General features: G+C 61.5%; 1 protein-coding gene across 1 annotated transcript; it reads right to left on the bottom strand.

Moving 5' to 3' along the window:
- Positions 1 to 201: 201 nt before the first annotated feature.
- Positions 202 to 25179, bottom strand: COL20A1 (collagen type XX alpha 1 chain). Its single transcript, XM_064276343.1, is given in 35 exon segments — positions 202 to 242; positions 673 to 732; positions 1571 to 1729; positions 1832 to 1898; positions 2437 to 2472; positions 2822 to 2893; positions 3682 to 3735; positions 4013 to 4066; positions 4196 to 4249; positions 5261 to 5314; positions 6262 to 6348; positions 6923 to 7000; positions 7083 to 7241; positions 7765 to 7874; positions 8405 to 8547; positions 10457 to 10571; positions 10574 to 10594; positions 12179 to 12214; positions 12843 to 12972; positions 13082 to 13251; positions 13664 to 13796; positions 14058 to 14200; positions 15653 to 15782; positions 16537 to 16676; positions 16767 to 17111; positions 17270 to 17399; positions 17767 to 17924; positions 18156 to 18323; positions 18537 to 18701; positions 19252 to 19371; positions 19722 to 19892; positions 20539 to 20682; positions 20909 to 21052; positions 23105 to 23149; positions 23152 to 25179. Coding segments are annotated over 35 exon segments (3894 nt in total). The 5' UTR covers positions 23225 to 25179; the 3' UTR covers positions 202 to 216.
- Between the last annotated feature and the right edge of the window lie 554 nt (positions 25180 to 25733).

The following is a 25733-nucleotide window of genomic DNA, read 5'->3' as shown; positions in this document are numbered from 1 at the left end:
CTGAAATGACCAGCTGATTTGAAGCATCAGAGTCACATGAAAGTTTATCTGCACCAGGTTAGCACAGGGGAAGGGGCTCTGCTGGTCCACCTGCCCCCCCACCCCCTCCTTCCACCTGCAGGCCCCACCCCACCCGCTCCTTCCAGGTCCCCAGACACAGCCATTCGGTGTCCAAGGACCCCACCAATGAGGGGCAGGCGGCCAGGGCCGATGCAGTTAGGTGGGGCAACACAGGGGCCGCCCTGGGGAGAGAAAAGCAATCAGTCAGATAGGGGCTGCAGGCAGCCCAGCCACACCCAGTACCCCCCTGAGACCCCTGGTGCCTGCATCTCCAGCAGTCCATGCCCCAGGGTTGGGCAGAGCAGAACTGCGTGAATGGCTCTTAGGTTGGTCTGGGCGCCCTGGACACGGCTTCCTCAGGTCAGCCCTAAACCCAGCTCACCACAGTCGGCCCCCCCCAAGCAGCCCCTCATTGGTCACACACCTCCAGGGCCCCTCCTGCTCCCACTTGTCACCCCACTGGGCTACAGTCTGGCTGCACCCACTTCCCCACCCTTGACACCACCCATCAGACACCCAGGTGCTCGCTGCTGAGGCGCCTATCCCCTCCAACATGCCCCCAGCCCAGCTCCTCCCCCACTGACCTCCCAGGAACTCAGGGAGGGAGCCCACCTGTTTTCCCCCAGGGTCCAGGAGATGGGCTGCCTGTGGGGCTGAGGGCTCCAGGATCACCTGAGGGAAGGGGGCAGCACTTGGGGAGCTGCAGTGACGTTCCTGACTTGGGCCGTTCTGGCCGGAGGGGAAGGTGGCTGCCCAGCACCTCAGTCCCTCCTTGGGAGGAGAGCGAGGGGGGATGGGGTGCTTTGGTCCCTGAGCCCCAAACAGGCACCTGTCACTGCTCCACAGCCAATGTTGACTGAGGGGGTGGCTAGTGGCGGGGGTGCATATCAACACCCTGCCAGCCTCCTCTAGACAAGGGATTGCAAAACAGGGAGTTTGTTCCGTGCAGTGAGAGTCCTGAGGACTGTGGTTCAGCTGTGGGGTGAGGCTGGGCCACTATGAGCTCCCCAGCAGGGGCTCCTCAGCAGCCCCCAGTTCCCTGAGATGTCTGCAGGGCAGATGGTGGGACCAGGGCCGCCTGACAAAAAAGAGAAGTGTCTGCCCACCCGCCACCTGGCCGCAGGCTATCTTGAGCTCCATCGCCCCTAATCAGCCTCTCCATCCATCTCAGCCCTGACCTGTGACCGCCAGCATCAGTCACATGGAGGGCCGAGGAGGGTGGAGGGGTAGGCAGCTGGGAAGCAGAATGGGGGCTGGAGCAGGGGTCTGGAATGGGGAGGAGCCACGGCCTGGGGGTCCTGGGGGGCTGCTCATGCCTGCCAGGATATTGGGGAAGGGCACTGGGGCCTGAGGTGCCCAGCAGCACCCACTCCCTGCCATGATGCCCCCTTGGTGTGGGCTCAGGAAGCCCTGTCTCACCCACGCAGTGCCCACAGAGGACAGGCACCTCTGTGAGCCTCGCGGAGTAAGCACATACACCCCAGTCTCCCCGAGGGAGGGCCTTACGTACCTCCATCCTTGGGGCCACTGCCACGGGCTTGCTTTCCGGGCCCGGCCTTGCTGTGTACACCAGGGGGTCCAGGCCCACCTGGCCTCATCTTCCCCTCCAAGACGGGCATTGGGGGCCTGGTGCTCTCATGGAGGAAAGAGTTGAACTTGAGCATGTGAGCTGAGGGAAGAAGCAGTCAGTGGGGTAGTGAGGCCCCTCACGGCAGGGAGACAGTGGAGGCTGGGGTGACAGAGGACGGGTGGGTGCAGGCTTGGCACTCACTCTGAATGGCCGACTCACAGGCCTGGCTCACAAGCTGGTAGATGGTGGCTAGTGACTGCAGCTCGCCCTGTGGGGGACCTGCATGTGAGGGGATGTGCGCACTGGGGGATATACACACATGGGACACGCATGTGAAGGGATCCGCGTGTGAGGGGATCAACGTGTGAGGGGGCCTGCACGTGAGGGGGCTTCCTGTGAGGGAACACCAGATGAGGGAACATGCGTGTAAGGCAATATGTGTGTGGAGAGGGACACACATATGGAAGAACATGTGTGCGAGGGGATACCACATGAAGGGATGTGTACGTGAGGGGACATGCATGTGAGGGGCCCAGTGTGTAGGGAGACATGCTTGTGAGAGGACACGCATGAGGGAATGTGTGTGAGGTAACACCGTGTGAGAGGATGTGCATGTGAGGAGACACACGTGTGAAGGGACACCACACGAGGGGTCATGTGCATGAGGGGATGCATGTGTGAGGGTCCCCACGTATGAGGGGACACATGTATGAGGGAACACACATGTGAGAGGACCCACGTGGGGATCTGTTGGGTGGGATGCGTCTCCCCTGTCCTGACATGGAGACCCAGACTCGCAGGCTTACCTTCTCCCCTCGTTCCCCTTTCGGCCCTGGCAGCCCCTGATGGGGGAGGGGGAAGAAAAGTCAAGGGAAGGACAGGTAAGCACAGGTGGCGAGGGCCTGGTCCCCAGTTAGCTGGTCCCCACTCCAGGCAGGGGGCACCTAGGGCCCTGGAGCTGAAGCCCCCAACCTTTTTCCAGCATTCTTGGTGGGCACAGCAACAGGAGGAGGGCGGGACTAAGGCACTGGACGCCAGGAGGATGGCCCTGCCTGAGCTCCAGCTTCGGGTAAGAGGCTGGGCTCTGCTTTCAGGGTGCCCCAAACACCAAGTTCCAGGCTCCCAGGGGCCACGATCTGTGCTCGGACCCCACAGGAAGCGGTGTGTCTGCACAGTGGGTAAACAGCTTACTGTAGGTCCCACAGCCCCTGGGGGTCCTCGCTCCCCACCAGCCCCCCGGGTACCCGCCACGCCCTGGAGCCCCTGCAAAGAAGCAGAGTCAAGGTTTCAGCCCCATCAGGTCAGCCCCTAAGCTCGGCCCCTGGATGTCCCAGTGTTCCCACCTACCCAGAGCCCACACCCCTTAGCTCACCCCAGGACTCCCTTCCCAGCCTGTGGCCTCTGACCCCTGCCAGCTCCTCAGCCATGCCCATCCCTCCCTCCCCAGGGGAGTGTCCACTGGATTCAGCTGCCTGTCCATCCCCAGAAGCTCCCTGGTTTCCTGCACACATGCACAGACCCCCCAGACCCCAGGTTCGGGAATGAAGGTGCTCTTGAGGTAAGCAGAGGCAGTGGTCCCATCCCAGCCTCCAGCGGCAGAGACAGCCTCAGGGCTGCCGTCTGATGTCCCTCTTCTGCGCCCAGTGCCCCTCAGGCCAAGAGAAAGAAAGTCCCAAGGAGAGGGAGAAGGAGAGCCAGGCTGACTCCACAGCCTGCGTGACCAGCTGCCCCCCAGATCCACCCAGGGCCTCAGACACCCTTTTGCCATCTGGAATCAGGATGCATTTGTGATTGGGGGGCCCAGACATGGCATTTCTGTGCCACTCCCCTTCATGGGGCAAGCAGGGCGTTCCAGGCGCAAGGAACCCAGAGCCCGGCAGAAGAATCCCGCCCAGGACATGCAGCCGCAATCAGCCAGCAGTGAGCTGGGGTGCCTGGGCCTCGACCTGGACGGTGGGAGCCGGAGTTCTGGTCCTTCCCTTAGACCAGCCCCTGGCTAGTCCCAGTGACCCTCCAGGGCACAGTGGGTGGAGAAGCTGGGGCAGTCCTACCCTGGGGCCAGGGGGTCCGGGTGGGCCATCAGTCCCCTCCAGTCCTCTCATTCCCTGAGGGTAAAGGAAGGTTTGAGCCACGCATACCTTGAACAGGCTCCCCAGCAGCATCCAGAGACCCACATGGGCAAGGTAGGGGTCCCTGGCCTGCACACCACCCTGAGCACAGGTTAGGCCCTGAGGTGGACCAGAAGTGACTCAACAGCATGCGCAGCCACCCTCCCTTCCAGGGAGGCCCCTCCCCACACCCTCGCCATGCCTGGGTCCCCAAGAGGCTCTCCCAGCAGCTTCTCTGCAGCCTCACAGAACCATCGGCACCCAGAGCTGGTACCTTTGGTCCCTGGAGGCTGACTCTCCCGGGGGCACCATGGTGGCCGGGGAGGCCCTTAACAGAACACAGGTGGCCAGCCAGGCCCGGGCCAAGGTCATACCTGAGGAGAGGGCCAGCCCCCAAGAGCACATGTCCTGAGGGGAGATGCTGCCTCCCACCCCCGGCCAAGTTTGGACCATCTACCTGTGAGCCCGGGAGTCCGTGGTCCCCCTTCTCTCTTTTGATCCCCGGTGGACCCTGCAGGGGAGGGGTAAGGTTGGACTCGGCCACAAGGAGGAGGGGAGAAGGGGCTAGAGGGCCTGGAGGAGGGGCCGTAACACCTACCACAGCCCCTAGATCGTGCAGCCCTGCGTCCCCGGTGACCCTTGCTGGCCTCCAGGACCCTCGGGTCCCATCTGCCCAGGTGGCCCAGGCTCTCCCTGGAGACAAAGGTGGGGGTGCTGAGAGGGGCAACGTCACTGATAGAGGCTGGTCCATGTCTCTGTGTTCTCACAGTAGGACCCCCGGCCCTCTCTCTCCACGCCACTCGGCCACCCCTACAGCAGGTGTGGAGGGAAGGTATAGTGAGGGGAGGCTGCGGGAGTTGCCTTTGTGTAGAGGGAGCATAAGCCAGAGAACATACATGGCCCCCTTGGAGGTGCACGGAACTCTCTAGAAGGGGCATAGGAACACACAGCTCAGGACAGAGGGTGTTGGGGACTGGGGCATCACTATGCCTGCTGTGTGGCTGCACTTTGTGTTACACACACCTGGTGTCTGTCTGTGGTTGTTTTTTGTTTGTGTGTTTTTCCTTCAATTAAGCACACTTTAAGACATGGCTGGCCAGAGACACCTGGGGCTGGGAGGGAGCGGGCAGCCCTGTGGCAGATGACCTGCTGTCATCACTGGGGTGCTGACTCTGTGTCCCTCTCAGGGTGCAGAACCAGAGCCCCCATACACCCCACGCACAGACCTGCCTGAGGGGCCTGGGCCACCACCTGCACAGCAGCCCTGCCTCTCCAAGCCTCAGTTTCTGGCCTGTGGAATGGACACCACACCACGGCCCAGAGGGTGGGGGGTGTCCACTGACTGCCAGGCACAGGGCCAGGCCCTGGCAAGAGCACCCCATTGTCAAGATTATCCCCCCGAGTGGGGTGAGGGCGGCGAGACAGTCCCTGCTCCTTGCATTCTGAGTGCCGACAAGGGGTCCTCACCTAGAAGTAAGATCCATGCCCCCCACCCAAGGCTGCCCAAGACCCCAGCACTTACCCTGGGCCCTGGGAAGCCCTGCTCTCCAGGGGTGCTGCTCTTCCCAGGGAGTCCCTGTGAAGGCACAGCAGGCTGCCCACTCACCCACTTGGGATGCCCCCAGCACCCCCCCGCTGATGCCCCCAGGCTGAGCTGCTCCTGCCCCCCACCCCACCCTGCTGTGGCCCCTGTGCATAGCACTGGGTAGAGAGAGGAAGAGGTTCCCAGGGGCAAGGACTTTTTTTTATCCCTCCCTCTCTGCAGGCGACTAAGAGCTCAGGTTTTGGGTCCTGGCAGGTCTGGGGTCGAATCCCACCCAGCCTGTTGATCACAGATGCCTCTGCTGGGCGAGTCTCGGGAGCCTGGGGGAGACTTTCCTGTGGAACTTGGGGGGGGGGCCTGGGCCTGGGGCGTGCAGAGATGGCTTGGGCCAGAACTTCCTCTAGGGTCCTGCCCCCTCAGGGTTTCAGAACCTTGGAGAGCTGCCCCAGAGGTCTGCCCCCACCCCTGCAGCACCTGCCCACCCACGGGAGCAGAGTACAACCCAGAGCCCCCAGAGAGCTCTGCCAGGCAACGTCACACCCACTGGCCACCACGAGCACAGGTCACCTAGAGACCACTGCACTCCTGACCACCATTCAAATGGAGAAAATGGGACACACCAGATTCCACACCAGAAAGGGTCCTCACTGCATCCATGAAGGGGTGGCCAGGGCTGGGGGGGGCATTCCATCCACAAAGGGGGTGGCCAGGGCTGGGGGGGGCAGTGTCCCCACAGAGGATGGCACAGTCAAATGGGAAGAGAAGAGCCTGTCCAGACCCCAGCTTTGTGGGGCCGGAGGTGGGGGTGAGGGGGTGGGAGGGCCAAGAGGAGCTCAGGAGATGTGCCTACCTCCAGATCAGCCTGATGGGCTGCAGGTGGGCCAGCTAAGGGAGGCACGTGGGGGGCCCACCTTTGTCTGCTAAAGGCAGCGACACACTGACCAGAGCTCCCAGCCCCCGGGGGGGACTTGTGGACTCACTGGAGGCCCTTGGGGGCCAGAAGGCCCAGGAGTCTCTGAGGAGCAGGTGCACACAGAAGGCGAGGTGGGGCAGGTCTCGGCATCCCCCTGAAAGGAAGGAGACCCATTTGGGAAACGGACCCTCTCTCCGGCTCTCATTGACCCAGGATTCCAGGAAGACCTCAGGCCCACCCCTGGGCAGCTCTGTGAGACTGGGGGCAGAGGGGCCAGGGCAGAGGCATGCAAGGGGCAGGTCCCAGCTCAGGCCTCTGCCCCTGAGCCCCTTGGTGAGCTTCAGGGTCCTGGGTGCCCACCCTCCCTGGCTGCCTGCAGGAGCCTGGGTGATATCTTCTCATCTCTCACCCCCTGCCTGGCCCCCAGCACCACCGAGCCCCGCACTGAGGACGGGGCGGGGTGTGTCAGGGAGACCCCAGCAATGTCCTCTGTCTGCAGAGGCTGGCTGCATCCCTAGAGGGGTTGGGAGGCCTCACTGCCTGGCTGGTGAGCCTTTTCCTGCCTGTCACCCCCTGGCTGGGCCCTGAGAGAGGGACGGTGGCCCAGGGCACAAAGCTGCCACTGGTGCAGCAGCTACAAGACCCCCACCCTCCAGGAAGCAGCCCACATGTCTGGCAGGACTGTGGTGGTCTGCCCCCAACCCCATGGCCCCTTGGTGGGCACGCACCAAGGCAGGCAGGTTGCAGCACCTGTCCTCCTCCGCCCAGGAGCCATTGCAGACAATCTGGAGGGTCTGGAGCTGGAACTACAGGGAGGGGAGGTGGTCAGCCAGACACACAGACTCAGACAGCTCCCTCCATCCCCTGTGGCCCCCGGCCCAGGCTCACAGTGGCTGAGCTGCTGCGGGGACCCCTGGCCTTAGCCAGCCTCCCCAGCATGACGAAGCCAGTGGTGGGCAGGCTATCCAACTCCCCGAAGGGCTTCTCAGCAACCTTCTGGCAGTCCACGTAGAGCTGGACCTTGGAGCGGCCCATAGCCACGTGCACCTGCAGAGAACCCCCAAGATGCCCTGCAAGTCAGGGCAGGGACTAGTGTAGCCCCCCAGCTCAAGGGCAACACCTCTCCATGCCCACAGGGCCAGGGCAGAATGGAGGGCAGTCATCACCCATCCCCAGCAGGCTTGGGGCCAGGGTCCTGATACCACTGAGTCTTGTGGTCCTGGGAAAACCCCACCTCATCAGTCTGTGTCCCCTTCCATAAAATGGACCAATGATACAGCCCAGGTACCTCGCAGGGTGTCATGGGGCCCAGAAGGAAGAGCAGAGCACCCCTGGACCAAAGTTAAGACAGGAGGTCCAAGGCGGGGGGATGGGCCAGGAGGGGATGGGGCAGGATCTTCACTGGGGGGCTCTGCTCCTTCTGGAGGAGGAAGCATGGGGAGCCACAGCCTGTAGTTGGGGGGCAGGGCACATCCCACAGAGCCCAGCATGTGAGGGCTGGGGGTCCCAGCCCAGAGCTTGGGGTTAGGTGGGCCTGAAGTGGGAACACATGCCCCAGCTTTTCCAGGACCTTGTGGAAACTCCCGAAGAATATCTTTTTCACATCCTGCAGATGGAAGGTGACCCCCTGCAGGGCAGCGCTGGGGTGGTGGTTGAAGTAGGTCAGTGACTTCCAGCCAGCTACAGGGGGGTCAGGAGTGGGAGAGGGCATGTGAGGACTACTGGAGTCTGCCTGGAAGGCGAGGAAGGGCAGGGCTCTGAGGGTGTGGGAACCTGGAGTGCACCCAGGGGCAGGCACCCTACGATGGGGCTCGGTGGTGCTGGGGGCCAGGCAGGGGGTGAGAGATGAGAAGATATCACCCGGGCTCCTGTGGGCAGCCAGCAGGGGTGGACACCCAGGACCTCGAAGCTCACCAAGGGGCTCAGGGGCAGAGGCCTGAGCTGGGACCTGCCCCTTGCATGTCTCTGCCCCGGCCCCTCTGCCCCCAGTCTCACAGGGCTGCCCAGGAGTGGGCCTGAGGTCTTCCTGGAATCCTGGGTCAATGAGAGCCAGAGGAAGCTGCCCTGAAGACTCACGCCAGAGGGCCCCCAAACTTCAGAGCCCCCACGTGATGTGGGAGGTGGCTTCAGAGCCCCACGTGCCAGCGAGGTGTCTAGGTGACCCAGAACACCTGCCCAGCCCTCCCCACAGCTCGGGGGCACCCAGTCACCATCCAGCAGGACACCAAGGGCAGGCTGAAAGTCCTCGGTCGTGATCTGCCCCAGCACAAAGGCCTCGCGTGGCGTCTCAGGGAGCAGGCGCAGGAGGAAGATGATGGTGTGCTCAGGTGGGAGGGCGGCCAGGTGGATGTCACTGCAGGGGGGGACACCATCCAGGGTGTGAGCGGGCCACGCCTGCCCCAGTGGAGGACTGAGTGTGGTCACTGGCTCCCCAGAGCCCAATGCCAGGACTTGGGGTGGGGCCTCGGCCACTGTGCCCTCTCAGTCTCAGTTTACCCGTCAGGAAGGTGAGGCAGGTCAGGGACCCAGCGAGAGATGCTTGGGAGCACCTGGCCAACACACCGCCCTGCCCACTCCTCAAGGTCGACTGGACAGTGCTGCCCAGGTCACCCCCATGCAGTGTCCACTATGGTCCTGGATGAGAATAACCAAGACTCTCATTCTTCACAGGTCAGGGTGCCTCAGTAGGAGGGGCCCCAGGTCTGCTCCTGGGGACCCAGCAGGAGGCCACAAGCCTATGGGCAAGTCTCCCCTTGGAATTTCCCCTGGCCCAAGCTATCCAGAGTGCTGACTGGGCAGGCAGCAGGATCCAGGCTTGTGGAGGGGCGGGGGAACGGAGAATAAGGCTGCTCCCAGTGGCCTGGAGCCCACTTTGGCCTTCATTTGCTCTTGGGTCAAATCCATGAGCCCCCAAGACCTGCCCAGCCACGTCCTGTAATTCTTTACGCAAACTGACCCCAGGGCCTGTGCATACACTGCTTGTGCGGTCTGAGTGCCCCCATTCTTATCCTTCAGAAAGGCTCAGACGTCACCTACTCAGGGAACACTCCTGACCCCATCACGGGAAGGGACCCCTTTACAGCAGACAGCATGGTGCCTGATGACCATACCATGGAGAGTTACCACACCTGTGCCGGGGTCACACTGTGTTCGGTGCCTATACTTGTGCTGGGGACCACACCTGTGCTGGGATCACACTGTGCTGGGTGCCTACACCTGTGCTGGGATCACACTGTGCTAGGTGCCTACACCTGTGCTGGGATCACACTGTGCTGGGTGCCTACACCTGTGCTGGGGACCGCACTCGTGATAGATGGCCACACCATAGAGCCCTGACGATGCCTGTTGGAGATGCTCAAGAGGATAGGAGGGGAGAAGCCACTCTAAACAGCAGGATGAGGCACAGGTGTGCAGGGGATGGTCACAGCTGAGCTGCTTCCAGTGCGGCAGGCAGGAAGCAGGTGAGGTGAAGTGTCCTTAAGTCTCAGTGGTGCTGTGCAGTTGTTTGGGAAGGCGCTGCATACACTTTCTGCATTTTCAAATTTCTATTTGAGTATGAACTGCCTTTACAGTTTAATACATTTAAACTAAGAAAAACTGACGCTGTGTATGTTGTGATTCAGTTTCATGATTAAACACAGAGTGGTGGTCAGTGGGTCTCAGGGGTCATTGCAAACTTTTGTCGTGGTTAGTCACTGAGCAGCTGTTTCTTACAGTCCTGGGATATTTGCAGATTTACTCCATCAAATTAAAACAGCGAATAAAGCAAACACCCGTTAACTGCCATCAGGTGGACTCTGACTCCCGGTGACCTGTGCCCCAGCGGGCACTCCACGGCCAGGCTCTCAGGACTAGGTCGCCAGGTCTTTCTTCCAAGGCACCTCTGGGTGGACTTGAACCTCCAACCTTTGGAGTAGTAGCCGAGCATGTTAACTGTTTGCACCACACAGAGGCTCCTTAAAACATCAAGTAAGAGGCAAGAATCCTCAAAGGAGATGGCCCCTGTGCAGAATTCTGGCTTTGGGGAAAGACCCTGCACATGGTTGCAGAAACACACCAAGGAGCTGCCTCCTTTTCTCCCCGTGTGTGATTTTTTAACTCATAAAACGCAGATTTCTGGACCCCACATCCCAGGCAAAACTGCACTTGCTGATTCAGAAGACAGGCGTTGAACCAGGTGACCAGGGGCCTGCACCCACAACGGCCTCTCCAGGAGGTTCCCCTGCAGCCGCCTGCTCCCTCTCTGACGCCCTGCCCCCCACCTGGCTCTGCGTGTCAGCTGGGTGTCCTTGAAGAGTGTGAATGTCTTGGCCACCCCAAATGCAGAGGGCTCCATTGCCACCCCGCTGAGGGAGGTGTATTCCTTCTCCACCAAGCGAAGGCAGCCATGAGGTCAAACCCTGGAGGGACAAGCAGAGGGGGAGGAAGTAAGTGGGTCAGAGTGAGAGGGAGAGGGAGGGAAGCAGAGAGGGAGAGAGGACAGAGAGAATGAGCACCAGAGACAGAAAAACAGATGCTCAGAGACCATGAGTGACAGAGACAGAGGCAGCAGAGGAAAAGCCTGTGGGAGGGGCCTGAGGGAGGACAGCGGGTGGCAGGGTGGGGCACAGGATCTTAGTGCTAGGGAGGGGCCTGAGGGAGGGCAGCGGGTGGTAGGGTGGGGCACAGGATCTTAGTGCTAGGGAGGGGCCTGCCTTCAGGCCCTGCTGGAAGGTGGGAGTGAGACCTGAGCAGCCCCACCCTTCCCAGGTGCCTGGAGCCCCTCCCTGCCACCCCTCTGCCTCCATCCTCCTCCCCCTTCATCCCCAGCCCGATTCAGGAGGTCCAGTACCCCCCTCCTGCCCTCTGACCCCCCACACCCCAACATGCAGGGCTGCTGCAACATCCCCCACTGCCCCTCTGTCTCCAGCTCCCAAGTGGGCAGGTCTTCTCGTGGGGTTAATTTTTCTCTCCAAAGCTGCTAAGGAGCTCCCCTTTGCCCTGCCCTGCAGCATCCCCAGCCCCCCTCCCCGTCCCCTGCAGCCTCCAGAACCCTCTTCTGTCCCCAACTACCCCAGCCACCCAAGCCCTGTACCCAGTAGCAGCCACCACCCACCCTCCCAGCTCCCTCCCTGGTGTTAATGGCACACACACACACAAAAACCAAACCCACTGCCGTGGAATCGATTCTGACTCAGTGACCCTACAGGACAGAGTAGAACTGCCCGAGAGACTTTCCAAGGAGCGCCTGGAGGATTCGAACTGCTGACCTCTTGGTTAGCAGCCATAGCACTTAACCACTACACCACCAGGGTTTCCAGTGACCCTATAGGACAGAGGAAAACTGCCCATAGAATTTCCAAGGAGTGGCTGGTAGATTTGAACTGCCGACCTTTTTGTTAGCAGCTGAGCTCCTAACCACTGAACCGCCAGGGCCCCCAATGGCACAAAGCGAATGTGAAATATCATTTATACTTGGCACTTATCAGCACTGCCAGCAGGCGGGGGTGGCGGGGGGCAGAGTAATGCTGTCCTCAGTGGAGCCTCCTTCATATCTGCTCCATCAACCCCACTGGCACATCCAGCCCCTCCGCTCCATCCCTCCTCTGGACGTGTCCCTTGCCGCATCTGTCCCTTGTGCGGGGAGGCTGGTGGCCCCAGGCTGGGCACCCCGATGATCAGCAGAGAGCTGTGTGAGGCCTTGCGGGGGAGCCCGCAGGCGCCAGGACCTCGGCTTTGCCTCTGCCACATCCAGGCTAGTAGCCATGGTGAGAGAGACGCTTGTCTGCCTCAGTTTCCTCAACTGTGACTCAGGGATAAAACCACCCTGCCAAGGCATCTATCCTTCTTCCAATGTCCTCTAGCCCCATCCCCACATTGTGGGTGGGGGTGGCAGGTCACTCATTCCTTGGCCTCCCCCCTGTACCCCTGCCACCCCCTGCCTGAGCCCCAAGGAGTGGTCTGGGCCTGAGGGGAGGTCCTGGGGGAGCCCTGAGGGGATCTACCTGGAAGGGAGCTGTCGGGGCTAAGCGTGGGGCAGGCTGCTGAGGGCAGAGGTCCAGGATCAGGGGCAGCCAGGCCCAGTGCTACCTCTAGGGAGTGCTGGGGAGGGACTGTGCCTCATGGGTGATGTCTGGCCCCTGCCTTGGGTCCCTGGATGGTCTCTCACCCCCCTGCTCACCCGAAGGCCACCCCCGGCCCCAGTCCTCACACCTTTGGGAAGGCACTGGGCAGGGGTGGCATCCTGTGGCTTCAGGAGCTCCCACTGTCTGCTTAGAACACACAGCAGCCTGGGGCTGCACCCCACCAGATGGCAAAGCCACACAGTAAGCCACAAGGAAGCCATTCTCGAGCCCAGGAAGGGTGCTGACTGTGGCTGCTGTCCCTGGGGCAGTGCGGCCCTGCCTGGGGCGGCAGTCAGGCCAAAATGTCAGGGACACCAGAGGGATGCTATGGTGTTTAGACATGACCTGGTGCCCACTTCCCTGGCTTCCAGCTGCTGGCTACAGAGTGACCACACTGACCGGGCTCAGACCCTCCCAACTCCAGGAACCTGGCCAGACTTGCAACCTTTGTGACTCAACTTCCCCCCTGCAGGCTCCGCATCACTGAGGCACAAGAGGAAGGCCCTGAGCCTGGCGAAGGCCTGGACAGTCCTGGCACACTCACCTGTCTGGCCGGTGGCTGACACAGCCATGCTCTCCCCTGCCCCATAGACAGCCGACACCAGGACCCTGTACTTGGTGGCTGCCAGGAGGTCAGGGAGTGTCACGTGGCTCCTGGGTCCTGGAACGGAGATCTGACCACACGAGGGCACGAGTCACATAGGCTGCCCCTTGGCACCTCAGCTCCCTCCTAGTCCTGCATTGCAACATCTCCGTAAGAGCCCCCAGACCCTGGAGGCCCACCGATGTCTCAGGTCCTGAGCTGGAGGCTAGTGCATAGGTGAGCCTGTAGTGGAGGACGTGGCCATGTGGGGGCGTCCAGCTGACCTTCAGGGTGTTGGGTGTCTCCGAGGCCAGGGCCAGGTTGGAGGGGGGACTCTGACTCACTGCGCAGAGATCACGAGTGGCAGAAGCTCCCCACACAGACGAAGGTGCACCTGTGGCAAGAAGCCCACAGGGCCACAACCTACCCCATGGCCACTGGAGCCCAGCCCCCACCCCCCCAGGCCTCCACCCCAGCCCCTTTGCTGCCTCCCCACCCCACGCCTGGAATGCCTCTGCACCAAGGGCCCACAGCTCAGAGTCAGCTCCTGGGACTCTCTACCACCAGGTGATTTGGGCTTGAGCCACCCCTCCCCAGAACACCTGCCTTTGTAGGCTTGGGGAGGTATTGAAGACCAAGGGGTCAGGCCAGAGGGTGGGGGACTGGGGACACAGGAGACCCATGAGTCAGCAGTCATGGAGTTCAGGGTCTTGGGCCCTGGAGCTAGGTGAGTCTGGTCCCTCCAGGCTGCTCCTGCCCACACCGGCTGGGGGGTCACTTACAGGGGGTATAGCAGAGGGACACGGGGTCGCTTTGGGCACCATCATGGTAGTAGGCCAGGATGGTAATGTCATATTCAGCATTCCTTCCCAGGCCTGGCAGGACAGCTGAGCAGAGGTTCCCAGGCACAGAGATCTGAGGAGAGGAGGGACCAGTCTCCAGTGTCAGGGGGCTGCCCCCTCAGTGGGGAAGACTCACGTTCAGTTCCCCCGCTCACAGGCATCCCTGAAACTCAGGACTGGTGGTTCACACAGGGGTCTGTGAGGGGCTCTCAGTTAGGAGGGTCTCCTCCTGTCAGCCCCTGCCCCGCTCTGGGGAGCTGGGCGTGGAAGGGGAGGCTTCTCTGAAAGATGGGGTCCAGCTGTGGATAGGCCCCAGCCTCTGCCCGCCCCTCACCTCATGGGCCTTCCCATCACTCAGGGGTGTCCATTTGATTTGGTAGACCAGCACATCAGATGCTGCTGCGGCCGCCCACTCCAGCTGGACTTCATCCCCAGGCATCTCCATAACCGTCAGCTGGCTCGGGCTGGGGACTTTCTCTGGAAGACAAGAAAGGGACACCGGGGCTGGGGCTGATAATGACTGGGGTCCTAGTTAGGGGCTTGGGTCATGGTGGGGTCAGAGCTATTTGGGGGTCTGGCGGGGGTCTGGAGGGGTCTGGGGATGGCTGGGGGCTGGGGTCTTCCCATGTGTTGGTCTTTGGGCCAGAGGCCAGGTTCAAGTGGTCTCTTCACAATAAGGTGCTGGAAGGTGGGCACCACTCACCTCAGTAACAGGCCCAACACCAAGGGTCCCTATGGGCCAGGTGCCGAGCCCCAACACTTCAAATGACCATCCAATTAATTATGTTAATTGAGTGACCCAAATGTGTAATTAAACCATCCAGGTATTAATCACAGATAGTTTTATCCTTGGCTATTAGAACACAAAGCTGTCACTACATTGTCACCACCCCCGAGTCCCCACACCTCCCCCTCAGCAGTCCTGTGACCTCCAAGCTATCCCCAAACCCATTGCCATGGAGTCGATTCCAACTCATAGCGACCCTATAAGATAGAGTAGAACTGCCCCATAGAGTTTCCAGAGAGCACCTGGAGAATTCGAACTGCTGACCTTTTGGTTAGCAGCCATAGCACTTAACCACTATGCCACCAGAGTTTCCATCCACGCTATCAGTAACCGTATTTTATCTGTGGGGAAACTGAGGCACTGGCAGGAAGTTCTGCGTCCAGACCCAGCTCTCTCTGTGGCCCATGACCGGGCACGGAGCCACGGGGTGAGTGGGGGCAACCCAACCCCAAAGCACAGAGGGCCTGGGCAGGAAGGAGGGAGGAAAGGGGGGAGGGCCTCAGGACAAGTAGGGAATTAGTGATTTGATTCAGAGCCAGAATGGGTTACTGGAACATCTGGGTGGCTGTGTAGTGACCCAGAGACCCTGGGAGGCTGGTGGGAGGGCCAGGCAGGGCTTGGAAGCAGCGACTGATGACGCTGGGAGTCGGCCCTGTGCCCCACTGAAGGTTCAGGGGGCCGCTTGCCCCAGGTGACCCAGTAGAAACGTTCTCAGGCTTCCACTAAAGAGGGTTCCCTGGCATGGGCCCACGCTGAGGCTCACTGACACACACACCTGGACAGGCTGCCTCTTAGGGGACAGAGAGGCCATCCCAGCTCCCCAGCCCCCATAGCTCCCCACTCCCCACAGTGGCTACCGCGCCTCTTTGCTCGCCTTTTCCCAGGAGCCGCCGTGGGCTTGGCTCCAATCCACCTCCTGGAGGTGCCGCCGCCCCGGAACCGGCAGAGCCCCCGCCCCGCTCAGGCACCCTGCTGCCCGCGCTCCCCGCTCCTTTCACCCGTCCAGGTACCTGTCCCTACCAGCACAGGCCAGCGCCTGACACACCTGTGCGCAGACAGAGGCACCGCCCTGCGGGGCAGGAGGGCACGCCCCCCCGCCCACAGGCCCGCCCGCAGGCCCGCCCCCGCCCTCCCCCACTCACGCGTGGTCACGCGGCCGGTCAGTGCGGAGGAGCCGCCCCCGGGGTAGACGCAGGTGACGCGGACAGTGTAGGTGGTGGAGGAGGAGAGTGGGCCCAGGGTAGCCGAGGAGGCGTTCCCGGGAATCTCCACCTGGAGGCGGGCGGGGCGCGGCGGGGCTCTGGCAGGCGCCTCAGAGACTTTCCCACTTCGAGGGGCAGCCCCCCGGGAAGAGACCCAGGCCCAGGGCCGCTGCCACGGTGGCATCCAGACCAGAACAGACTGCCCTGGCCTCCCCAACCCCCACCAACTGGAGACCACGGGCCGGCGGGGGCGGGACGGCACAGAGCCCAGATGTGCATGCGGTGGGACCGACCCACCCAACATCAACCCAGTGCGGCCTCTCCACCCCTTCAGTCCGCGCGTTCCTCTTGTCTGTCCTGCATGTGTGTCTGCTGCTGGTTGTCTCCCCCAACCCCACCAGACCAGCTGGCCAAGGGTTGTCTGTCCATGCTGCCCTGCCCCCTGGCACCTAAGCCAAGTCCCGAGGGGGTACTGGGGCGAAGGCACACTGGAGGGGGGCTGCTGGGTCCCAGGCCCCCCACAGGCACTGGGTTCCCTGTAGATGCAGGTTCTCGCATACGTGCTGGGTCTTCCCATGAGTGTTTTATCCTCCTGTGTCACTGGGTCCCCCCGTGGGTACTGGGCTCCTTGTAGATCCTGGGTCTCCCCATGAGTGCTTGGTCCCCACATGGGAAGTGGGTTCCCCCGTGGATGCCAGGTCTTCACATAAGCACTGAGTACCCCCATAAATACTTCATCCCCCCATGGGTGCTGAGTCCCCCTATGGACGCTGGCCCCTGTAGGCTCCAAAATACACCCCAGGCGCAGGCAGAGCCTTCCTCACCTGTCCCAAGTGGTCACCCTTGCTGGAGATGTAGGTGGCCCGGCAGAGGCGTGCAGGCGTCTGGGGGCCCTCCCAGAGTACGCGGGCCGAGTTGTGGGTCACATTCTCAAAGTCCAGGTGTCTCGGAGGGGCCAGGGCTGCTGCAGAGCAGACCACAGCTCAGACGCTGGCGTCCCGGCCTGGGGTCCCAGAGTGGGCATCTTCAGGGTTGGGCAGCCCAGGGCACTCATGGGTCCTGGCCTGGACACCCCGGGCCTCGCTGACCTCGGACCCCCGCAGGCTCTGCACTGAGATGGCGTAGTTTCAGCCCGGCTCCAGGCCTTCCAGCAGCACCTCGGGCCGCCCCACCCTCACCTGGAGGGCCAGGAGCACAAGTGACTTCCCGCCTGCTCCACCACCGTCCGGCCACCCACTTCTGCCCTGCTGTACCTCTCTCCCCTCCTCCTCGCCCTTGGGAGGGGTGAGCAAACACTGAACCAGGTACTGGGTGGCACCAGGCACGTTCTGCCAGGTGAGGTGGATGGTCTGGGGTGTCACTGTGGCCAGGGCCAGCGTGTGGGGCGGAGACAGAGGCACTAGGGTGGTGGGTGGGCAACGGTCAGGAGGGACGCAGCACCGTCGTTCAAGTGACTGCCAGGAACAGCCCCGAGGGGCCGCTGCCCGCCACCGCTCTCAGTCCCTCTCACCAAGGGGCACAGCTCTGGGGGGAAACAGGGACACCTGCCCCACCTACATGTGGTTGCCAGGCCCTGGAGGCCCTCGCCAACCCCGCCTGCGTAGACAGGGAGCACGGACATCAGGTACTCTGTGCTGGAGGTGAGGTTTCGGAGCTCCGCAGATGAGGTGGGTGTCTCCACCACCACCTGGAACAGGAGGGGCACCAGGAGCCTGGGCGCAGGGCAGGAGGGCTGCAGGGGGCCTGGGCCCTTGGTGAGGGACAGGAAAACTCAGGGAACTGGGGTGTGAGCTTGGGAGTCGGAGTCCTCGATTTGCTCAAACAAGTGTGGAGGGGCACGGGGCGCAGAAGCCAGGCCTCGACAGTCGTTCAGCAGTGTCACCCATCCCCCATCTGTCAGTCATCCAGCAATTGAGACGAGTGGGTCTCTCAGCCTCGGAGCCCCCGTCCGACTCCTCTTCACACACTCGAGTCCCACCTGCCCTGACTTGGCACAGGTGGAGACTGGGAAGGGGTCTGTCCCAGAATAGAGGGGGCAGAGGACCCTTACTTACCTCCCTGGGGGCACTGCCCCTGGAAGGGCGCCACACAATCAGGTACTTGAGGGGCGGCTGTGGGACTGGAGTCCAGGACAGGCGGATGCTGGAGCAGGTCACCGGGGTCAGGACCAGGCCAGTGGGAGCGGGGAGTGAATCCAGGGCTGGAGCTGCCGCTGCCGGTGAGACTGGGGTGGGGGAGGGGGAGTGGTGGTCAGCAGCCAGTGGGCAACTGGCTTTAGGTGCTCTCCTGCTCCCCCTGGTGGCCACTTCCAAGAGGGACAGGAGAGCCACTCCATTCCTGGCAGCCCCATGGCCTCTCTGCTGACAGGTGTCCCCCAGGTGGGGGCTGGAGACCCCTCCAAGCTGTGAGAATCAGCTGGTGGGGCCAGAAGCTGCAGCCTCACCTGGGTCTCTTTGCCGTGGGCCCCTGCCCTGGACATGATGGCAGATAAGGCGGCTAAGCAGACTGGACAGTGTGCCGAGCTGGGGGAAGTCCAGCACGTTGTGGACAGTGATGTCCAGAGGCTGCGATGCCAGGAGCCTCAGCTCAGCCTCATCAGCGTTCTTCACCCCTGGGAGGGAGGGAGGGATACGGAGAGGAGGAGGCTGCCCTGGGATGCCCTCTGTGATCACTGACCCTTCTACAAACCAAGCCCCTTGCTGGAGGCACCACGGTGGTCGGGGTCCACTCTAAGTCATGTACCCAAGACCCCTAAGCTCCTCAATGTCTCCCGGCCCACGTGAGAACTCCCACGTTCGCGCGGCAGCACTTGCGTGGAGCTCACCAACGGTAAAGACATCAGTACTCAGGCTCTTGAGGACACGGGCAGCAGTGCAGGCATCATCCTGGGACTTGCCATCTGTCACCAGAACCACCACCTTCACCGCCTCCACTCGGAGCCCGGCGGCAGGCCTCAGGTTCTGCTCCAGCACGTGGGTCAGGGCAAGGCCTTCGGGGTGCAGGACGGAGTCACAAGGGTGGGCACCTGAGCCCTCTGTCCACCGCATCTGTCCTGGCTCCCCTCCAGGCCCAGGTACCGAGAGCAGGGACGCCCCCTCCTCCCGTTGCAGGGCACCCCATGCCCTGGCCCTGCCCAGCAGGCATCACAGGAGCAAGAAGTCCTCGAATGCCCCAGTCCAGCCCTCAATGATGGGACGGGAGGAGAGGGGCGCTCAGCGATGGGAGGCCAGCCTGCTGGAGATCCCCAGTGGAGCTGCTTCCAGAGAGGGCCATGCCCACTCCCAGAGTGGACCCACCCAGAAGGGGTGCTCCAGTGGGCTGGGGGTGCGGACTCAGCCAGCTTCTATCAACTGAGAATCTGCATTTTGCCAAAGGTCAATAAGGGGTGATCATGACCTCAGACTGCCGGCAGGCACCCCGTGGTCAGGATCTGGGAAGGCGGAGCTGGAAGGCCCACGGTGGTCAGGATGGGGGGCTGGGTGGCATCCCGTGGTCAGGATCAGGGAGAGTGGAGCAGGGTAGGGGAGACCCCAGTGTACCTATGAACGTGTTGCCTCCCTTGTAGTGGAGGCGCCCTATGGCGCTAAACACCTCCTCCTTGGTGCTGAAGGAGTTCAGGTCCCACTCCGTCTGGGGGTCCCCACTGTACTGAGTCAGGCCTGGAAGGAGAAGGATTACTGGCATGGCCTGAGGCAGGCTGCATGGCTGCCGGCAGGAGCAGGATGCACACCTGCCTGTGGAGTCCTTGGCCCCACCCCGGACAATTTTCCAGAAAGTCCTGGCTCAAAGCCAGGAGTCCCCTTGCCACCCAGCCAGTGTGGGGCAGTGGGTGGGCTGGGGCCAAGGGCCAGCTCTGCCTCCCTCAGGTAGTGGCCAGCCAATACCTGGGCTCTGGCTGCTGAGGGCATGAGAAGCCACTTCCTCCCGATAGCTCGCACACAGACCTGCTGGGCTCACAGAGGGAATGGACACCCACCTGGGGGCCTGGGCAGGGCGGGGCAGTACCCACCTACTTGGACTTTGTTGGGGTCAATCTCAAAGGGCGACACGACACTGGCCAGGAAGTCCGTGATGAGCTGGAAGTTCCTGTGGCCAGTGCTCCAGGACCCGTCCACCAGGAAGACCATGTCCATGGGCACAGCGGGTGTGCAGTGGAATGGGGCCCCTGTGGGGAGGGGGGCTCAGTGGGGCCATTGCAGGGAGCGTGCAGAACAGGGCCCCTGTGGTGCTGGGTGGGGCCAAGGCCACACAGAGCCCCAATCTGACCCTCACAGACACGATGAGATGGCCGTCATAGCTCTCTTTTCCAGGTGGGAAACTGAGTCATGGGCAAGCTGTCCAAGGCCACCCAACAAGGAACTGGTAGGAGGGGATTGGGACCCAGGCCTCTGCCCATGGCAGACAGAAAGCTCCAGGCTGTGTGCCCCCACCTGGCCCCTCACACTGGCAGGACATCCCCGGCCTCTTACCTGACTTCCTTCTGTCTGCAGCGGAGACCATAAAGTGGTGCTGTTTCTTGGGGTTCAGGGCCAGCTGTGCAGGGGCAGTCCCCTCCACCTGTGTGGGCTGCTCCTCCAGGGGCACTCCTGGAGGCAGGCACTGCTTGTCAGCTCTCACTTCCCCAACTCAGGCGGGGTATCCACCCGGGATGATCTGCTCCTCCACCCCTGTGGCCTTGCTAGGAGTGACTCCAGGGGGTGATGGACAAGTTAAGTAGAACTACAGAGAGAGGTCAGATGTGAGGAAGAACTTCTGGCCATGTGCTGAGAAGACCTGAGCAGCTGTACTCCCTCCCTGCCCCGACTTGGACCCACCAAGGATGGGAAGGTCGTGGCTTGGGGCCCAGGCAACTCGGGGTTCCAACGTCGGCTCCAGGTCTGGGCTTCCCACCAGGGATGGGGTGGGTTCCAGGGCTGCCCCCCATGGCCTCTGGCTGTTCCTGCTTACAGAGTAGCTCTTCAAATCCTTGACTAGGGGGAGAGGTGAGGGGCTCTCAGGGATGTGGGGCATGGGGGTGGCCTGCAACAGGTCCCTCCCTGTAAAGGCTCACCCTCAGCCTGGCTCACCCAGCCCCTGGGAGGTGGGCAGGGAAGGCCACTGCATGGCAGGCTGGGACTCACCCCCAGACCCTGGCCCCCACCCCAGAGTTGTGGGGGCTCCAGGGCTGGGATCAGGTCTGGAGGGTGCCAGACTTACTCACAAACTCCCTCCGAGCCAGCAGGACATGCCCAGAGCTGGAGAGTGCAAATATCTGCACCGTGTACTCCTTGGAGGGGCTCAGGCCCCCCACTGTAGCCTTGGGGGTCTTGGTGGTCAGCATCACTTCCTGCTCTGAGTCCCCTTGGGGGGATGGGAGAGCTAGTGGGTGAACATGGGTCTGGGGGGTGAAGTCCCTATGGTCCTCCCCCCAGCTCATCCCCACAGTACCCAGGGAGAGAAAGGGTAGGTCTTTGCTCCTGTCCAGCGGGCCTAGTGGGGGGCTGCACTCTGGGTAATGAGTTGAGAGAGAATTCTGTGGCAGTAAACTGGTATGTCCTTTGCAAAACCCCCCAGAAGAATTTGTCGCACATGAGAATCCATAAACCCTTGAGGTGCCCAGTGACAGGGGGACTCCACCACAGTGGGCAGGTGGGGACAGAGGAGGGGAGGAGCCCAGGTCTGGAAGGAAGAACCAGGCCTCCACCTGCCCTGGACAGCAGGGGGCCCTGTGACACAACCATGTCAAAAATGAACAGACGATTCCAAAGGGCATGGTTTGTTGCTTTCACAAAGGAAAGAGTAAGAGGAAATGGCCTTGAAATAAAGCCAAGAGACTGCAGTCGGACTCAGGAGGCACCCGGTGACTCTCTGGCTTTCAGACACTAGAACAACATGAGAGCAAGAAGACCTTGCCCTGATCCAGGAGAAGAAAGCAGACCAAGTCCATCCGCAGCCTACAGTCCCTGCAGCCCTGCGCCCAGCTCCATACCCAGCTCCATGCCAGAGAGGCAGCATGGGCCAGGAGGACCACCTGCTCCCAGGGAACACTCAACTGTGCAAACATGGAGGCAGAGTCACCAACAGGTGTTTCTGTTGTCTATACTGCTGATCACTGACGTTCCTGAGCATTTGCTGTGCACCTGGCCCCACCCTAAGCGCTTCACGTGTATCAACCTGCATAAACATCACAGCCTGGTGATCCTCATTTTACAGATGGGGAAACTGAGGCGCCGAGGACTAAACCACACAGCTATTATTGGTAGAATTTGGATTTGAACCCAAGCCCTCTACATCCTGAAGCCGTTGTACAGGTGTGTGATCAACAAGTAAATAGATTGCGGAATTCTCTCTCACACACACACACACATTCATATACACACTCTTACACACATTCACACCGTCACTCACGCACACTGTCACACACATACACGCATGATCACACACATATTTGCACACACTCTTACACACACATGCACTTTCCTGCATGCTGCCTCATACCACATCCCTCCTCAGACACCCCCAAATGGACTGGCCCTGGGACTCTGGGTTCCTGGGATCAGCATCAACCCCGTGCACATTTCCCCCTCGAGGCATGTCACTTCTTCCAGGTCCACCAGGACATTATTTCCTACCATCTCCCTGACCCCCCCCACCACCCCTGCATCTCCACCTCATCTGCTACATGCTGGCCCTCATGCATTCAGAGCCTCAACACAAAGACAGAGCCTAATCCTGCATGTCCCATGTGCTCTTACAGGCTCATTTTTTTTTTTTAAAAGCTAAGTATTTGTTAAAAGATAGAACAGTAAATAAATACACGTGCCAGGAGCTTTGATGCATTAATTCAACAAGCACTCACTGAGGCTTTCTCCTGCTGTCTTTGCTTTGAGTTTTATAACCCCCCAAAACAGGCAGCTCTGCAGGGCACCCTGCCGGTTCACCCAAACAGATGACATTTAATGACAGCAGCCAGGTTTCTGCTTCCGGGACAGGCAGGTTAGGTAAATTAGACAACCCTCCTGCTGAGAGCAGTGAGAAAAGCTGGACAAAATGTTTTTTTAAGAATATGCTTGAATGCCGAGAACTAACAAGGCAGTGAAGAATTGCAAGGCCATGACCTGGAAGAAGAGGAAAACCCATGAAGTCAGCCCAGTCCTTGGGGCAGCTTTTACACTAGCTGCGTGGTGGGGCACTCTCCAGGGCTCAAGTCAGTGGAGGTGGGCAGTGAGAGAGGACAGGGAAGTGAACAGACCACGTCCCATGGGCACCATGCAGCAGCAGTGGGCTTGGGGACACTGGGATGTGATTGCCTGAGCTGAGCAGGGAACCACCGTGTTGGTCATCGGTATCCTCACTCCTGGGAGAGAGCAGGGGACCAGGGGGCAGCCAGGCAGAGAGCAGGGTATCCCTTACCTGCCATGGGCTTCACCTGCACCAGGTAGCCACGGCCACCGCCCTCCACTTCATCTGCAGCCTGTCCTCAGGCAGCACAGCCAACCTCAGGCCTCTCACTGCGGAGATGGGAGGGGACATCAGGGCCACTGCCTAGTGCCAAGCCGGGCTCCTCCCCGCAACCAGCTGTGGGGGCCCCAGGGGACCCAGCCCTGCCTGAAAGGACTTAGCATTACTGGGGGGAGGGGTCTTCAGAAGACTAGTCCTGCCCTAGGAACTGAAGCCTAGCCCTCTGAGGGGCCCAAGGGTGACAGGGCCGCCCTGGTGGCTTCGGTGGGAGTGCTGGGCACTGGGCCAACCTTGCAGCTGCCGTCCCCGGAAACCTGCCCCAAGGCCAGAGGCACAAAGTCAGCTGTGCAGCTGCAGACCCCTCCCCCCCCAGCCCCAGTTCTGAGGTTATCGCAGGGTGACACACCCCCAAAGGAAAGAAGCATGTGCGTCTGTGCTTGTTGGCGGCAGATGCATCTATGTACACGAGTGAGCACTCTGTGTGTGCTCACCTGTGGCCTCGCTCTGGGGTGAGGAAATCCCACCCCACAGGAGGGAGTGCCGATCCAGGGCGGGTGGTGTGGTTGCCCCAGGGGCGTAGAAGAGGGAGCAGCCCAAGCCCTGGGCATGGCTCACCCTGGGGTCTCTCCTGGAAAGAGGCTCAGAGCCCTGTGGCTCTTGGGAACCTTCCGGAGGCTGGGGGGAGCAACTATTTTTGAGAAACAGGGACAGAGAGGGCTTCTTCTGGCTGCACCCAGGGGCCCCTGGGTCACACAATGGAGGGATTCAGCCCACTCAGTGGCCCGGTGCTCCAGGATCCGTGGGCTGAAAGGCAGGAATGTCTTGGGGGCTGAGGGCGGCTATGAAAGCCAGCTGTGAGCAGGGCTGCTCCTGTTTATGAAGGGCCATCTGTTCAGGAAGGCCTTCCCATGCCCCTGTCTGATGCTTGGGTTCTCGGAGCCTTGGTGAGGCAGTGAGGCAGTGGACAGACGGATGGACGGACGGTGGCCAGACGGCAGGAAACGCCCCTCCAGCCGTGCCTCAGGCTTTGACTAAGGGCACACCACGCCCTCCCTGTCCACACTCCTCCTTGACCACACTCGGCTCTTGCTTGCTCTCCACTTGACTCAGTTTCCCCTTGGGGTCCAGGGCCACAGCCTCTAACAGAGCCTGGAGGCTCAGGGAACCCCACAGACAGCCAGACCCACCGTGTCCGTGTCCTGGACTGAGCAGAGCAGAGCTGTGGCCTCCTACGGAGCTCAGGTACTTTTGAAGCATCAGGGCTACTCGCCTGGATGGCAAGCTGAGGCTGCGTACTGACCAGGGCCTCGGCCCCCAACCATCCAGCAGTCACCCCAACCCAGGCCCTGTGTGGAGTCCCCTCAGAGCCAAAGGAGCAGACAGGCCACCCTGCGACCATCAGCAAGGTGGTCCCACACTGACAGTGGGCATGAGCTGCTGCGGCAGGGCTGAGCCAAAGTGTGTGGACCACCAGCCGCACTTCCTGGGGGAGGGAGAAGCCAAAAGGGGCACCTTTGCCTTTGACACTAGATTTAGGCCATTTTTGTCCCTACGGTGGGGCTGCACCTGGCCAGGCTGCCTGGGTGAGGCCCCGGGTGATGGGGGCACCTAGGTCCCTAGAAGCATGGGCCCGTCCTTACCTTGGCACTGCCCCATGCCCAGGGCAGCCCCCAGCCACAACCAGAGGTAGAAGCAGAGATTCATGGTGCTCAGCCTGCAGGAACAGGGAAGGTCATTCACCTACCTGTCCCCTCAATGGGTACCCCCAAACACATCTGCAGGTGGCCAAAGACCTGCTATCTGTTGTCTAGAAAACACTGCACCCCACAGCCGCCCTCACAAACCCCAGTGCTGGAGATGCCTCAGCTTCTCACAGCTGGAGGGCTCAGGGTCTGCTAATATGACCATGACCGTGTCCCCTGCCACCCCCCCCGCCCCCACCACATGCAGTCAAGCCCACTGAAGGGGAGACTTGGGTCCTCCCACGGCCCTGCATCTGTGAGCCCGATCCCAAACGCTAACCCTGCACTGGGAGCCCCAGGTGAAAGTCTGAAGACTCCCTCATTTGAAGATCTGGGTGTCCCAGGTCCTGAGTGACCACCCCCACCCAGCTGGACACTGAGAACCCGCCCCCCATGTGTGCTCAGGCACTCCCCTCCTCACAGCCTTTGTCCCCAGCTGGCCCCAGGGGTGGGCCACTTGGGGGCGGCACGCCTGTCGGGGTGCCTCCCAGGTCTCTCTCCTGGTCCCAGCCCTCCTGACCCACCCGAGACCTGGCCTGACAGGCGGGACCCCACCAGGGCCTCAGTGGTCACCACCTTGAGCACAAGTTCTCTGTGCCACACCATCCTCCTCACTCTCTACCCCCCAGGAGTGTGCTATGTCCTGAAACCCCCAGAAGGCCAGTGAATGGCCCGGGGCAGCCACACCACTCCATTTTCCCAGGTCCCCTGTTACCCCGGGTCCCACATCCTCCCTGGTCTCCCCCAACCCCCAGGCCCCACCCGTTCCCCTGTCCCCTCAGTCCCCCATCCACCTGGGTCCACAGTCTCCCCCAGGTCCCCTGCCCACCCAGGTCCCC

Source organism: Loxodonta africana, chromosome 24 (genome assembly GCF_030014295.1).
Source record: "Loxodonta africana isolate mLoxAfr1 chromosome 24, mLoxAfr1.hap2, whole genome shotgun sequence".
In the NCBI taxonomy this organism is placed as follows: domain Eukaryota; kingdom Metazoa; phylum Chordata; class Mammalia; order Proboscidea; family Elephantidae; genus Loxodonta; species Loxodonta africana.
This window is presented reverse-complemented; position numbering and strand designations above follow the sequence as displayed.